The following is a 17,565-nucleotide window of genomic DNA, read 5'->3' as shown; positions in this document are numbered from 1 at the left end:
AAAACAATCGATCATTCACAAACTGCTCAAAATGATGGTGGTAGTGACAGTGTTTGTAATGAAAAAAATTTACGAGAAGCTGATGAACAAATGCTGTCCTTCCCACAGTGGTTTATACCACAAAACAGAACTGAAACTAAAACCACAATGAACTTCACCTCCATCAGACCTCAAACACTGACGTGTGCTGCTATATGCACTTGTCAGTTTATAATTATCACGGACACATAAGAGAAAAATAAGGTGGTTTATAGGAATTTTTAGAAATGTTAACAAACCCATCACAGTATTCAGATCATAACTCATCTGCATCATTTGTGCTACAGACATTGAATGATACCTGAGATCAAACTTCTTGTGCTGTTATGTTTCTAAACAACCAAACTTAAGATTTCTGTTTACATCATTATAAAATGAGTAAAAGGAACCCACAGACTGAACATTAAAAGAGGAACCTGGAGACCAGAATCACACAGAGACTTCATGGTGTAATCTTTTGACAGAGCAAACCACCAGAACACCACAGAAACCACATAAGACATTTTGACCATTTTGCTCCTAAAGGTTTGTATGTGCTACTTAAAAAAAAATTAGTTTGTTTCGTTTTTTGACAGAGTTTTTGCATGTGTCACCAAGTAAAATTTAAGACTTTTTAAGATCTTGTTTAGATCATTATGAATGAAATTTGAGACCTGCTTCATGACAATAAAGACAAATTTTCTTAATGTAACCGGATTAGGCGAGCTGTGAGTGAGACCTGAAATCACCTATCAGGGAGGGGCAGCCCTTTTTTAACCATCAATTGGCCGCAGCATGTGATGTGTCATGTCCGATATTCCGCTTGGTGCGTGTTGACAATAGCGGCTGGTAAGTGTTGTTAATGCGTTTACGCTAACAGCTTGTACTTTCTGTGCTTGGATTTAAAACCTCTCGGTTGTTGCTTTTAGTGTGTCTTTGCCCTGTGTGTGGTGCGCTTTGAGTACTGAGAAAAGCGCTATATAAATGTAAGGTATTATTTATATGTTAAAATATATCAGTGCAAGATGTATTTAAATTAAGACAGATCAAACATGCATTTTAATCTTGGACTAGGATAAAACAAACTGCCCCTATATCTCTAAAGCAGAACATAAGCCCAGTCTTAAATTAAATTATGTATTTTTAGGGATATCACAAATCCAAATTAATCATGCACATTAAAAAATACCCCATAACAACATTTAAAATCATTGTGTTAGACTTAGCTTAAGAAAAGAATGATATGTTTTGAGAAACTTTCACCTTATTACACACCATATGATGTAATGTGTAAACATAATCAACAAGTGTATTTATACACAAGTGGTGCAGTGTTTAAGAATGAAAAATAAAAGATTTTAGGATGTTATTTAAAAATTATGACACTCTAAAAAAAATGACACACTCATGTACGACACAGTGTATGACACACTCCTGTACACTCTAAAAAAAAAAAACGGTGCTACATAGCACCAAAAGTGGTTCTTTGCTCATAATCATAGAAGAACCGTTTTTAGTGCCATATGTAGAACCATATTTGGTGCTATAGTGGTACTAAATGGCCCCCATATGGTTCTACACAGGTGCTTCACCGGTGCTATATGGCACTAAAAATTGTTCTTCTATGATTACGAGCAAAGAACCACTTTTGGTGCTATATAGCACCGTTTGTTTTTAGAGTGATTAGACACCAAAGTGGACTCTGAGGCTATTTTGGGGATTTTCGCCTGGATTTGGCCTACCCAATTTCAAAAGCTTCCCATACCCACAAGCAGAGGTGCACATACAAAAGTTTGTATCATTTTACAGGAAACCATTTGAAATGACATAAAACACTGTTAAAAGTGCTAAACATGGTTGTATGTGTTGTCAGTCCTCTAATAAACACAAAAATAAATAGGCGCTTTTTGATGTTTTTTTCTAAAGTCTGTATTTAAAAGTGTATAACTCTGGCCCTGAGTGGTAATGAAACCTGCAGACAGTTTTGTTTGATTCCAGAAATTGCCAGCTTACATAGGACAAAAGAATTTTTTCTCTATCATAATAAATGCAAAAGTTATTTTACTCCAACTGATGGGAGGAATTATACCCTTTTTGTATACAATTTCTGCCTAAAAACATTTGAAGTGCTCCCATAACCACATACAGTGGAATAAATGCAATTTCTTTATATCATTTTAAAGAAAACCCTTTGAAGTTACATATAAAGTTGCTGTTTGTGACAAAGATTGTTATTTAGGTTGTTTTTCATATGATAAAACACCAAATTGTCTTTTTTTATGTTGTAAACACTGTCTTTGATAGTGTATAACTCTGGTTCTGTGTGCTCTAGCAGACTGCAGAAAGTTCTGGTTGTTAGCAGCAGCAGACAGTAAACTCCCCCAAAAAAATGAACTCTTTATCAGGTCACATTCAAAAGTTATTCTTATTTTACTGAAGGGTGTGAAAATAAATTTTTCATATAAATATAAATTTTTTGTTTTGCACATATAATAAATAGCAAGGGATTCATTATGCACACAACCAAAGAAAATGCTGTGAATGGACTCATTGTTTAAAGTTTCCCATATGTTTACAAAAGACAATTTTTTACCTCATTAGTCATTCAACGATTGTTGGATATTTGATGAAAATAAAACAAAAATTATTTCTGAGAATGAGAGCTTTCATTTGATATAAGGCTTGCCCATGTTTGTCATACTTGAAAAATATGAAATATGTGAATATTAAATCATATAAAAAATTGTGGGGGTGATAGTGTAAATTAAGTGTAAATAACTTTCTTACAGTAAAAGATATGTCAAAGTGATGCATATCTGCAGAAAGAAGAGAGTCTAAGCTTTCAAACAGTATCTCATATGTGGTACTGGGTCCATGACAGACCATTAAAAATTAAAGGAATATTTTATATTAAGTCAAAATAAGATAATTCTGGACCTGGTACAGGGTCCACAGAGTCAAACAATTAATTTTTGCATCTGATATGAACATAATACATTAAAACCTTGAACATAGATATAAAAATTAACACTTTTCAGAAGTTTAAAGTGTGATTCTGTTAAGCACAAGCAAACATGCTGAAAGAGAAACTACAGGTAGGCTAGCTAGTGGATTATATCAAAACCATCGGGACATCAACATGGCCATAATTTAGTGCATCCTCACCTCCAGATGAAGTAATAAACTTGACTGATGATTTAAATGTTGAAATAATCATATGTGCGTTGTTAACTCTCCGGATTTTGTTATGTTTCGTAGCTTTGCCCCACTCGTTCACTACTCCACAGGGAATGTTTGGTTTCATTGTCCCGTGAACTGCAGACTGCGAGCAGATTGGATTTAATTTGATGCTACGCAGACCGATTGGTGATGTCAAAGTACCACGAGAGCGATTAGAAAGCAGACTACCCCGTGTGATTTCGAATCGCCCTCGCGGTCCTTTGATGTCATGCGTCTGGCTGTTTTTGCCCCACCTTTCCTAGTGGGTATACTGCGTATACCTGCGTATCACGTTAGACTACAAACCAACAAGAAAAAAAGTAATTTTTTTTCACATCACTGAGCGCTTCCTTTCCGCGTTGCTCTTTCTCGTTATATGTAAAGCTCCTTCATGACTCCCATTTCACATATTCGCTATTATACTAGCATCTAATGGTTTCAAAAGCAGTAAACTCAGCGCGTCTAACACAGTCTCACCCCATTTCGTCAATATTTGACGACACTTGACCATTCGTCATATGTTGACGTGAAGGGTATACCTTTCGCGTCATTTTTTGACGAACTGGGGACTTCAATACTATTACGTCCGTTGCATTCTCTTTCCTATTTTATTACCATTTGCGCGTCGGTTTAGGGTTAGATTACGCAAAATTAAACAGTGTACGCGAAATTAAACAGTGTACGCGAAATTAAACAGTTGTCACCTGGCGTTGGGGTTAGAAACAGTTGTCACCTGGCGTTGGGGTTAGAGTTAGGTTTGGGTAGGGATGTCATTATGTAAATCTAACCCTAAACCGACGCGCAAATGGTAATAAAATAGGAAAGAGAATGCAACGGACGTAATAGTATTAAAGTCCCCAGTTCGTCAAAAAATGACGCGAAAGGTATACCCTTCACGTCAACATATGACGAATGGTCAAGTGTCGTCAAATATTGACGAAATGGGGTGAGACTGGGTTGGCGCGTCATATTCAGCACTAAGATGACTGACATATTAACGAATTAAATGCAGCATCAAACAATTCCGCACCAACCAATAGGCTGTAAAATTAAAAATTAAAATGACTGAACAAATCAAATGAACGAAAGCAAGCACGGAGGCCCCCTACTGGACGGGGCCCCTGGGCTCAAGCCAATGAAGCCCAATGGTAAGTCCGGGCATGGTTACGACTGTTCACCCTCAGGTACGTTTGTTAAACACGCTGTTGTATAGACTGGGTGGGGTAGCATATTGTGCTAACATGAAATACGTATGAGTGGTCTCCTGTACCCTAGTTGCCGGCGGCTGATAAGGCTGTGCTGCTGAACCCATACCTGTAGCAGGTAATGTTTATTATTATACCATTGGTTGGCAGGAGATTCGGGAGAATTCCCGGTGGGCCGCTTCACTTTTGGGCCGGTCGAGTTTTTTTTTTTTTACATTTGTCACGTCAGTGAGTCTATCTTCTCTTAAATGACACTTCACACGTTTCGCATTGGCAGCGCGCAGCCTCTGCATTAGACCTGTTTGAGTCGTGACTCACTCGGATCTTTAACCCGGATCTTTAAATTAACTCATGAGTCGCGAGTCTCTAGTGTCATTAACCCGGATCAGTTGAGTCCTAATACAATTCAATGTAAAACCATAAACAGCGCCACCACACACACAAACCTCCTTTAACATTATTGATGAGACTTCGCTCGCACTACAGATCCACTCGAAATCGACTGATATGCGCGAGATTCTCACTCAGAGCCAGAAACATTGCAAACTCTAAAGACCTGCGGATCCGCGCGAGCCGCGAATTGACCCGAGATTCTCACTCAGAGCCGGAAACATTGCAAACTCGAGAGACCTGTGGTTCCGCGCTAGCCGCGAACTGCCCCGAGATTCTCACTCAGAGCCGGAAACAATGCGGACTCGAGAGACATGCGAATCTGCTCTGACTCAAGAAATCTCTCGACTCGTAACCGGCTGATCCGTAACCGGCTGATCCGTAACCGGCTGATCCGTAACCAGCTGATCCGTAACCAGCTGATCCGTAACCGGTGATCTGCGCGAACTATCTCTCCGGCTCTGGGGGCTACATAAGCAGGACACAGTTGTTTCTATATTTTCTCTATATTATTATGCTATTGTTATTAGCCTTATTTTTTAAAAGGTCAACCATACACACAGGGCCGGCGCCAGACCATAACTAACAGGGGGGCATGCGGCTTCCAACGAGGGGGCACGCAATCAACAACAATAACTTAAAAAATAAGGCATAAAACAACAAAACGCACACTCATACAATTTATACAGACTGTCAGCTCATTTCGCGTGTAAAGTGAATAAGATCACAAACTAATCAGTGTTACCACAATCACGTCGCAAAAAAAAAAACAGTTTGACAATTATATGCTGTTAACGTTTTATTAGCCACACTACACAGCTTATGATTATGAAAGTTTCAATCAAGGTCCATTTTTAAATGAAAAGTGGTACAGGTGAGCCAAAACCTTTTTCTATTCTATAGAAACATGGCAAGCTTTTAAAATCATCTCGTTGTTATACTCAAACCAATGCTTATGTTGTTACACTGAAACAAAGCTTATGTAATCTAAAATAAAAAATAACCGCATAACTTACTTTTTAAAAAAGCTGAAGGCGGCGCGTGTGATTATTAAACCTCCTTAAAACGGTGCCCTTCCATTCGGTGCATTTTCGAGTAAGATCCATCTCGAAGGCCAGCTGAACTAACTGGGCCTTCCGTTTGTGAAGCATTGAGCGTCTGTGGTCCGAAAAAACATTGCGCAGAGAGGAGAAAGAATTCTCACAGGTTGCTGTAGAAGCGCCGAAAGTCAGAGCATGTTTAAACGCAGTCAGTACACTAGGCATAGTTTGCAGAACTGTGTGGTACTTCGAGAGAATGAATTTTGTGGTCCAGTTTTCCCCCTCTGTTTTCGATTCTTTTTGCGACCTCAAAAAGTGTCAACTTCAAACTCTGCATCAACAATTGGTGATTGTGTCAGGTCCATTATGTGTTTCACGGTCTTTGGATCCAGAAATAAATCGCTCTTCGGATCAAGCGCATTAAGTGCGCGGTACAAGTGTGACTGTCACAAGTCAGGGCGGACCCAGATGTTAATGAGGTCACGCCCCTTTTTAATTTCCACTGCGAGGAGGTTCCCAAAGCCACCCCAATGACCAGACACACAAGGTACGAATAATATTAAAATAGACTTTATTAAATTATTTAAAAAGGAAGGGATGGGGGAAGTGAAAAAAAGGGAATTTAAAATAAGGGCCTCTTCTAGCCTCCAGGCAGGTTTAAAGGAAGGGGGAGGGGGGCAGCCTTTTGGGGTCTCTTCTATTTGTGGCGCCCTCTGCTATCCTGGAGGCAGAAATCCGACGGCTCGTAGTGGGGAGCACACTGAATAATCTTCGGATACTTGGTTCGTAGTCTTTCTCCTTTTGACGGGCTTGGGGCTGTAACACAAGATCACACGGCACCTTTAACTTTAATTTTCTCTCTTACTTGCAGGTGGACTGGCAGCAATGGATACGGTGAGTAATCTTCGAGTCGCTGGTTCGTCACCTTCCTCCTTTAGAGGCTTGGGAGCTGTATCCCCAGTGCACACGGCACCTTTAACTTCAACTTCCTCACTTACTTGCAGGTGGACTGGCAGCAATGGATTAGAGCTGAAGATCTTTGCCCGAACCCGACGGGACCCGTCGGGACCCGACGGGCTCGGGCGGGTTCGGGCTTCCTTTCTAACATTTTACACGGGCTCGGGGCGGGCTCGGGGCGGGCTCGGGCTTGCGCTCCGGCTTTGTGAGGTAAATGAGCGGTCAAGTTCAATCAGTAGCGCAGGAACGCGCTGAATTCATTTACAGTGGATTGGATTTAATGATTTTCCTCATCAAAAACATGTAGCCTAATCTTGGTGAGTAGGTTTTTCAATGTATAACTAAATATGAATCGAGTCTTAAATACATAATTTAGACAGAGGATATAGACTAATGTTGGCAGTAATGGGGAGAAGTGCCGACGCAAATCCCGCGGAGCCTTTCTCTTAATTTCGTTATTGCCAAATACCCATCTTAATTCAGAATGTATTATCTTAATTGAATTCGTTAAGAAATAATAATTTTATTGGCATATTTATAGTGTATTGCATAAGCCTATTTAGAATGAGATGTTACAATGTTACAGATGACTTATTTTATTTCTTTGTTTCAACTTCCAAGTGGCGTGTAGATTATTAGTCATGAATAAATAATGTTAAAACCTGTGTAAATTTCTCATTCTTGACAAAAGCTGTGTGTGTGCGCACATTTAAATAATGTCGGGCTGTAAACGGGTTCGGGCTTTTAAATAGCTGTCAATCTAAATGTACGTTCGGGTTCGGGCTGCATTCTGTCGGGCTCCGGACATTTCGGGCCTAACTTCTAAGGCCCGATTACAGCTCTACAATGGATACGGTGAGTAATCTTCGAGTCGCTGGCTCGCAGTCTTCCTCCTCTAGGGGCTTGGGGCTGTAACACAAGTTCACACGTCTCCTTTAACTTCAACTTTCTCTCTTACTTGCAAGTGACTGACAACAATGGATACGGCGAGTAATCTTCAAGTCGCTGGTTCGTGGTCTTCCTCCTTTAGAGGCTTGGGACTGTAACATAAGATCACACGACACCTTTAACTTTAACTTTCTCTCTTACTTGCAGGCGGACTGGTAGCAGCGGATGTGGTGAGTACCTTCACAGGTAACTAGTTGGTCGTCCTCCTCTTTTAGAGGCCCAGGCTGCAACACAAATCACACGGCACCTTTAACTGCGACTGTCTTTCTCTTACAGATGGACTGGTGGCAGTGAATACGGTGAGTACTTCTACAGGTAACTGTTTCGTCGTCTTTTTCCTTTAGAGGCTCAGGGTTGTAACACAATTCACACAGCACCTTTAACTGAGACTGTCTCTCACTCACAGGGGGACTGGTAGCAGTAAATGTGGTGAATATTTTTACAGGTAACTATTTAATCGTCTTCCTCTTTTAGAGGCTCAGGCTGTAACACAAGGTGTGGGTGCAGTGGATAGATCTACTCACAGACCTCCCGTGGTGAGATGGGTTCTTGTGGTTTTTACCTCCAAGTCCTCAATCACAACGAGGGGGTGGAATACTGTCCCCGACGAGCCGAACGCTTCCCTCTCCTCTCCGTATGTGTAACTCCGGAGATCTGGACGGGCGCACCCTTGAAGAGGCTCTGTGACAAACAGGTTACTACACTTCTACACACACTGTGCTTTCCTTCTTATACACATCAGCATTCGAATTTCTACTCACACCAGGGTCTGGGCCTTCAGTATAATCCACCACCAACTGCACCAACTCCACGACAGGGGCTCTTGATGCCACACCCGTCTTTACACCACACCACTGCACAGCAGATGTATAAATAGCACTTCGCCCACCGCACGGCGTCTACTCTCACGGCCACTCACTGTAATGGCTCCTGACAACAAATACACAGCACAACACTGCACCGCATCAAGTGTACACATTCAGCAAAGTCACAACTCACCCACGACACACTTTAGTGATAATTATTAAGGTCAGGCCAAGATCTTCCCGGAGTGGGCCGTGGGCCGGCGGGGCATTGTAGTCGAAGGCTGAGATAGAAGGTCGCTATTGCAATGGTCCTTTTCCTGGAAATGTTGCACTGCCGGCTCGCCCACCACTCTGCTCCGTGACGGGGCCGCTATCTTCTTCACTGGGGGCTCACACACACATGAAACAACAGGTTCTCAATAAATATATCCCACTGTAAATTCCTGGTACTCACGGTAAGTGGTCACACTCTCTCTCTCTCTTGGTCTCCGTGGCATTCACGCAGCGAAGCTGCATATAATCCAGTCGTGAATAGCCAATGATTTAAATGAGGATATGCATGTCAATACTTCCACAATACTAATAACTTTTAATATACTCAGCCAACGATTTCTTCTTTGCTTCCGTTTCCACTCACAGTTCATTCAATCTTCTGTCTGCATACCACAACAACACCAGTATCCACTTCACCACCACAACGATGAGCTCAGCCAACACAACAAGCCCGATGGGCAAAACGAACCACACTAACCTTGGATTTTCCTCTCTCTTTTATACTCCTTTACTTCCTTGCATCCTCCAATCTTCGATCGCTGCGTTTATTTGTCACACCAGCGCATCATCAGCTTGATTTTGGTTGCGGCGTTTTCCCGGAAGTTCCGGTGTTTCTGCTCATGCCGGGCGGGAACCAATCTTCTAGAATTTTGGTTCCGCACATGCATTCGTCACCGTGTGACATGACTTCCGTTCACCAAATCTCTGATCCATCTCTCCAACCACTGAATCTACAGTGCTGTAGTACAGTCTCTTGAGTTCTGTTTCCATGTCATTTTCTCTTTGACCCATCATTTCTTCTACAAAATAATCGTCCATATTCTTGTTTCCGGTGCATCTTCGCTTTGGGGTTGTGGATTTCGGCAGTTAATCAGCCATGGCTTTCTCCCACACTTTTGTAAATCCCTCATCACAACGAAATTTCTGCACACATGCTTTTGCACTTGCCACAATGTCCAGACCTGTCCAAAGATCAGTTTTCTCCCTCTGCAGAAGCTTATTTTGCGAATCCAACAATGCGAGGACTTCGTGCACAAGATTTGCGATGAACAAAAAGCTTGGTGCAGTTATCTCTCTTAGCAGGCCAACAGCTTCCATTCGCAGCTCTGGACCATGGGCTCTTACAGAGTCAATTTCAGTCAGAAGAGATGTGATATCTTTGGAATTGTTGAGAAGGACGGACACGGTAGCAAAATGGCCTGTCCACCTTTGTTCAAGAAGCCGTTTCAGGCGCTCACCCTTGTAATGCACAGCTATTGTGGGCTTCTTACAATATTTGTACAAGGCGTTACAAACTTTAAAAAAATCCATCACAGCTTCCTCGGCTGACATTGCATGGACTACAACTAAATGTAGCTGATGATTAAGGCAGTGAACATTAGGGATATTCTTTTTAAGCTTTTCTTGTAACAGCTTCTGTACCCCGCCAAACTTTCCTGACATTAGTGATGCACCATCATATACTTGGCTAAGGATCTTTGATGGGTTAAGACCAGCTTTGTTAAGCTCTGCTAAAATGGTGTCTGTCAGTGTCCGGGCATCACCCATTTCAGCAGTGGCTAAGGTTAACAGGCGCTCCGATACTTCGAAAGACTCGTTCTCATTTACAAACCGAATGACAATTGATATATTTTCGCAGCCAGTTTGCCAGGCCTACTCTGCATGGGTTGTACCATGTGAGAGAGTTTTCCCCTCCCCTCCCATAGAGTTGGTTCGGTCCTTAGGACATCCAAGAAAACTTTTCTGCGGTTGGCTGGGCCGGCCCTACCGTAAGAATATGCGTATGAGAGGAGGAGGGCGTAAAAAACAGGTTGAAGAAAAAATCCGTTAGAGGAGGATGCTGCCAAATATGTGCCAAACTTACAGATTTATTTTCAAGAGGACAAACAAAAGTGACAACAACAGGTAACTTAGAGAAAATAAGCTAATGATTAGCATTAGCAACGTAATTATTTGGCTAATGCCGTTGTCAAACTATTTACAAGCCAACATTTTTTTTTAAGTTAGCTTTTTGTGTATACATGGCGATTCATAGACTTTGCAAATATTATGCAAGCAGCTTCTGAGCAGTCCCCCGCTGAAAATGAGGAGGCGATGAATAGACAACATGAATTAAAGTTATTTAACCCTCAGGTTGTGTTCAGAACCCTATAACACCTTTTGTGTTCCAAGTCAAAAATGACCAGCCTAAAAAAAGCTTATAAATCACTTGTTATGCTATATATTTACCCAATATTGGATTCAATATTTTTGTCAAATTGTTTTATTTTTTAATTAGAACTGGGTTTTATATTTCTATTTGCATCTGATTAATCATAGGCCTCATAGCATTAGCAATGCTAATAATTTATCAACCTTTCCTTGTGGAATAGATCCAAAAAGGGCTGGGTAAATATTGGACAGAACACGCTGCTGGGTTAAAATTGACCCAATGCTGGGTTGTTTTAACCCAACTGTTGGGTTATTATAATCAATGGTTGCATAACAACAGCCCAACATTGGGTTCTTTTTAACCCAGCATGTGTTCTGTCCAATATTTACCCATTATGGGTAAAAAAATAACCCAGCCTTTTTTAGAGTGTAGAGGAATATTTTAACTTAACTTCTCATCTTAAGTGAAATATTATTTAACTTTTACCTTATTTGTTGAACCATGATATTAATAAAAACTATAGTAAGAGCTGAACTGTTGCTTGCTTTATCCAATTTAAAAAAAGTGCTAATTTGGAATAACACTATGGAAAAAGTGGGCCGGTCTTGGGCCTGAAACTCCCGGGCTGAAAAGTGGCCCCACTCCGGCCCTGTTGGTTGGTAAGTGTTTATCATCAAAGCATTATATTGTATGTCATCCGTTTGGTAACTTTGTCACTTTGTTGTGATTCCAGATTTGTGATCTGCCGTTCGTATTGCCGTAACATCATCACTGTCTTTTCCACATAACTCAACGAGGACCGTAAACTGTCTGGTTCGGCTGTGTATCGACCCTACTCTTACTATATTACAGCTATGGTGTACTCTTGACGTGTAGGGGAACGGGTAGCCTTTCCATTGGGTTTTGCTTTTGTTTTGCTTTAATGCATTGAGTTTTCTTTTTGTTCAAACATTCATTCTTTCTATTCTTATTGTTTATTTGTTTTTGTTTTTTGATAGGATTCAATGTAGTTATTGAATTCTCTCTTGAAAGTATTTTGGTATTTATTTATATCTGCTTCAGTGAACTGGGTCCTATGTGACAGGTTATTGGATTACTTTCTTTTTGGACAAACTATTGAATTCTTGTTGTGACTTGTGTTTGGTTTTGTGAATTTGTTTTGAGTACGTAAGATTTATTTAATTAGTTTAATTCTTTCTTTTCTTGGTCATCAGCTAAGGCTGACTGGCATCATTTTGTAGTGTTGTTGAACCAAGTATTCATCCAGTTTTTGATCTGTTACAGGAGCTGGGGTCCCAATGGGTGGATGGAACTTTCTGGTGATTGTTCTTCTTTTTCATTGGGTGCTGTGTAACACGATGTGTGTGGTTTATTTAATTTGAGTGCACAGTGGTGTGTGTGTGTGTGTGTGTGTGTGTGTGTGTGCCTATGTGGACCCAAGTCGAGATTAAGAGCCCCTCTCTCCTGTTGGGAACCTCAGCCCTGCTTAATGTATTTGCATTTAACATTAACTTTTCAGTTTTTGTGTGTTTGCAGTGTGGTTGCCATGAATCTGAAGTGGAGTGATAAGATACATGATTGAGTGCTTATTTTAATGAGATTAAGTAATACAATTATTTTTGTATTATACTCACGTCTCTTGTTTACTCTTTCTTCGTTTTAAACGAGGAGTGAACCTGTGTGCTTTCCCACCCTTCTGGGTGTAATGAGCATTTCCCCGGGTGCAAGTCCTGGGGTGGCATAGTTGGAGTTCAAATATCAAATCTCTCCTTTTGTTCCAAAGCTATACCATCACGCCACATTAAATTTAGATTTATAGTCTATGTGAAATGTGTTTTCTAAGTCTTTTTAACTTTCATGACAAAAACAAGACATCTAGTCAGCATGTGGAGGACCCAGAGCACCATAACTCTGTTGGATCTGATCCAGAAGTGACACAGAGGTCGCCTATGGCAATTGCGGAGCTACTGTATGGGTCTCACCTATAGACGGTTTCATTGGACACATGAGCTTCCAATCTGTATTTATTCATAAGTCTGGCTAGTGGCTTGACTGATCTCACAGACAGAAAGAACTTCAAATGTTGGAATTATATTTTTGTCTACCAAAAACATTTAAACATGTGCTTTTAGATAAAAAAATTTTAAAAGGATAGTTCACCCAAAAATGAAAATGTTTTTTTATATCTTCCTTTGTGTTTATCATAACAAAGAAACTTATACAGATTGTAACAACATAAGAGTAAATGATGACAGGATTTTCATTTTTGGGTGAACTGTCCCTTTAAGATCATGAAAAAATGTCATTCAAGTGACATCTAAGTCTTCTAATCTCATAATTATAACTATTATTAAATATTAATTTTTTAAAGCACATGACGGAAATAGGCTACCATACAAACTAAAAAACTGATTACAAAAGTCATGACTGTCACTACATGCATACAGTGTGTATCTGAATTAAAAAATCAGAAGGAGAGAGACAGGTTGATTTCAATTTATTTTGCATAGCACTTTTCAATCTAATTCATATATTTCAAACTCACTATGAAGAAAAGTGTCTGACACATCCCTCAGTGAGCAAGCTAAGGGTGACAATAATAAGCAAAATGAACAAAGATGTTTAAGTAGATGAAGAACAAACATTAGAAAAATCCAAATCAAAGGATCTGTACAGACGGAGATGAGCATCACTATGATACAAATTATTGAGGCCACAACAAATTAAACACAACTCATCAATCATAAAGACATCAATGTTATTTTATACAGATATAATCCAGCTACATCCAGTGATAATGACAATATGAACTAATTTGTTTAATTCAGTATAATAATCGAATATAATGACCCAATAAATCAGACAGATGATTCACCTCTCAGTCTGTAGCATTTGACAACCAGCACGACTGTCGCTATCAGATATGGACAAACTGCCAACGGAAAAGTAAAACTCTTGAGGCCAAACATCTCCTGATAAAAACCTGAAACTGAAACACATGTTATCATGTAGTATATCTGAACAACAACAACAAACAAAATCTCTTAAAATCATTTCTATAGACTCTCACCTCTGACTGAGATCCAGCTCTTTGGAGACTCTCCTCTCTCTGGGTGTTTACAGTAGTAGAAACCCTCATGTGACTTTGAGACTGTAGGGATGATCATCATGTCTCCTGTAGTCTGATTCTGCACCACTGATTCATCTTTATAAAATTCAGCTGTGAGGTTAGAGGGGTTTTTATCTCGATATAAACAGCGTAGAGTCAGAGGATCTCCTTCAGTCACAGGATGAACAGGACTGTCCAGAATCACATCAACATCTACACAACAGAAGAAATGACTGATGATTATAAATTATACAAATATATCAGATTGATTTTTACAATTTACTATCAGCTTGTTATATCTGGTAAAAAGTAAAATTCCATAGACTTAAAATCAAGGCCGCGTTATCCTAATGGGCAACATGGGCTGCAGCCCAGGGCCCCGAACACTAGGGGGCCTCCGAGACAATTCTATTTTGAGTTTTTAAAAACATTTTGATTGACGTAATTATGTGTAAGTGCTACCTAGAGCAGAGGCCACCAACCACTGGGTCGCAAGAATGTTCTGAAAAAAATTGTATAATAGCTAATAGCTTATGGGATATTTTGTCCTTTAAGAGCCGACAAATAACATCGATCATTTCCACTCTTGTACAAGGCCGCGGTCTCTCTGGGACCTTCAGCCCACCAGGAAAAATTATAAATGGAGTACTAGATTGAAACCTTTGATACTGTACATGCAGATAGCATCCAAGACATAATCTATTAAAGACTTCTCCCTGTATTAATTTCGTGTAAGGCGGATGTGTCTTTATTTCTTGTTTGTGTATGGATCGACTTTTTTCTTAGTTTAACTGTTGGATGGATGCATGAATAGCCATCTTCTGTGGTAAGTCCTTACATTAAAAAAATGTTTATGCAAAAGCGAAGTTGTAAGATAAGGCAACATGCATCTTTATTCTGTTTCATGTTTATTTCGTTTCGTTTTGTATAGCCCTTTTTATTTTTTTATTTCTGCACCCGTTGCAACTGCGAGCAGCAGAGCAAGCCTTCGCTTTTTAAAAATAGTATGTGTTGATAATAAACGTTTAAACTAACATTGTGATATGCTGAAAATATGTATTTAAATAGTTGTTATTATAGGCAAGTGTTGATTTGAGAGGCTCAATTCATCATACATGTCGTCAACTTGCTGACGGTCGCTAACCACTAGTTATCATAAAAACTTTAACAAGCAAAAACTGCTCTGAAATGTAAATAAAAAAGAAATATAACTATTTTGCAATTTAAAACAAAACTGAACTGCTTTAATTGCTGCAAGAGTACAGCTGTACACGCTGTGTAAGCAGTTATTTTTTGCTATTTCTGCGGATTTCTTTTGCAAAATCTATGCGGAATTTTGCAGAATGATTTAAAATGTTTTAAAACGATCCGAGAGAATGTGTGCTGTGAATATTACAAAACAATAAAATATTTTATAACGTATTATACATTTTATTAAAGGATTACCCTGAATTAAACTGGACCAACATGAACCAACAGGATAATGTGCTTTCACGACCATAGAGTTTTATATAATATACATATATTACTGTCTACAGTGTAACAGTAAAAAGAAAAGGCTTCTCATAATAAATGTAGCGTATATAGCAAGATAATTTCATCAGTTTAACAACACAATGTATATATATTTATCTTGTAAACGGATTTGAAATAATAAATAATTGTCGCGTCACGTAGCAAGAGAGACGATAGAGAACTCATTAACTTCTCCGCAGTAAGTTTTATTTCAAATTCAAGTTTTACATATTAAATAGACTATTAAAAAGTTTGTGCTGCTCTCATAAAAACCTCACTGCAGACAGCACAGACTTCTACTCACAAACATACGCGATGCAGTAACTATATCTGCGGACACAGATTCCTAATGGGGAGAATTAAAAAGTTCGGACTCGGGTCGGACTTGGGCTGAGAATTCTGGGCTCTACTACTTTTGCATCAACTTGATTTTAATAATTTAATAATAATAAAAAAGAGGAATTATATTTAAAGAAGAACAGACAGAAGCACTTTTAGTTGTGAGTTGCATTTAATAAATGTTATTTTCTGGGCTGTTTCTGATTGTAAAATTATTACTTGATAATATTGTTTAATTTATTTAAATAATTTCAGCCTACTTTTGCGTCAACTTGATTTTAATGATTTAATTGAAGAATTCTCTTTAAAAGAGAGCAGAAAGAAGCACTTTTTGTTGTAAGTTTTATTAAATAAATGTTATTTTCTGGGCTATTTCTGATTGTAAAATTATTTGATAATATTGTTTAATTTATTTAAATAATTTTAGCCATTTAATGTTGCACATACGCTGTAAAAACACTGGATTTACTAAAAAATATAGACAGTGCATCGTTTTTGCATCCCCTTTTTTTAGTAAGTTTTACTAAAAAAAAAATTTGCAATGGGGCACTTAGTAAATCCAGCCTTTATTTTTTTCAGTGTATATTGGGGGGGGGCTCAAACCAGCGTTAGCCCAGGGCCTCACAAAGGCTTAACCGGCACTGCTTAAAATTAGAAAGCATCTTTAACCATAATTTAACCTAACCATAATCTAAATCGAACAACACCTTAGCAACCAGCATTAAAACCCTTGCAACAGCGTTCAGTTGACAGTGTTTGAGAGAAGAGAATTCAAGAATCCTGCCTGTTATTTTGACAAACTCATTTAATTTATTTTGCTTTTTTTATTCAATCATATTTGTCTGGGTGGTTTATCACTTTTTAGTTGCATCACAAACTGAGAACACATTTGATATCAAACTTTTCATGGACTTTAAGTTCTGAATTACACTGATTCTTGAAACTTTGGCAAAAACATGTCCCACTAAGAAAAGTGCTAATTCTGTTGGAAATTAATAAAATTTTCATGAAGAAAAGGAATCAATGTTATAATCAGAGGGTCCTTTGCACACATGTAAGGTTCTTTTATAGGTTTATTTTTATTTTTAATTAATTTAATGATTATATGCTGGCCCATTGCCTACAAAATCAGCTGTCCTCGGATAAGAGATAATCATTTCAACTTGATTAAAAAAGCCAAAAGTAATAATTGAATTAAATAATATATTTACCACATGAAAGGGTACATTGTAATATGTATTAAAAACTACAAACAGTGAGTTTTGAACAATATTTACTATTATTTTGTGATTGCTCAAAATATGTCCCACATATTCGTCACCACCGTCAGATATTTATAAAAAGCAATTAAATCAGACAACTACAGGGTCAACTGCATTCCCGAGGACCCCATTTTCAAACCTTCAGCTCTACTGCATGCTTCAAGATCACTCAAGCTCCTGTATGTTTGCTATTTTCTCTTAAACTTGGTCATATTTTTGGACGCTGCTACTGTGACAACCATAACATGTCAACACCGTCATCTTTGTAAAAAAAAAATATTAGATTAGATTATGAAATAAATGTATCATTTTTAAGAAGAGGTCTGAAGTAG

The 17,565-nt window shown here is 38.8% G+C and overlaps 2 protein-coding genes across 2 annotated transcripts in view; both read right to left on the bottom strand.

Moving 5' to 3' along the window:
* LOC135733733 (Fc receptor-like protein 5) overlaps positions 1-17,565 on the bottom strand; it is a gene marked incomplete at its 5' end in the record, with an annotated part of 237,936 nt that overhangs the window by 84,910 nt on the left and 135,461 nt on the right. The gene's annotated exons all lie outside the window — the stretch shown is intronic.
* The window catches only part of LOC135733734 (Fc receptor-like protein 5), a 57,839-nt gene continuing 53,774 nt past the window's right edge, over positions 13,501-17,565 (bottom strand). Inside the window, exons 8-9 of the mRNA XM_065252526.1 lie at positions 14,079-14,330; positions 13,501-13,997 (exon numbers count right to left, since the gene is read on the bottom strand). Of these exons, the coding sequence (XP_065108598.1) occupies positions 13,867-13,997; positions 14,079-14,330 (383 nt within the window). The 3' untranslated portion in view covers positions 13,501-13,866. The remainder of the gene's footprint in view (positions 13,998-14,078; positions 14,331-17,565) is intronic.

This window comes from Paramisgurnus dabryanus, chromosome 3, assembly GCF_030506205.2.
Source record: "Paramisgurnus dabryanus chromosome 3, PD_genome_1.1, whole genome shotgun sequence".
NCBI classification, from domain to species: domain Eukaryota; kingdom Metazoa; phylum Chordata; class Actinopteri; order Cypriniformes; family Cobitidae; genus Paramisgurnus; species Paramisgurnus dabryanus.
Note: the sequence above shows the minus strand (reverse complement) of the source record. Positions and strands in the feature narration are given on the sequence as shown.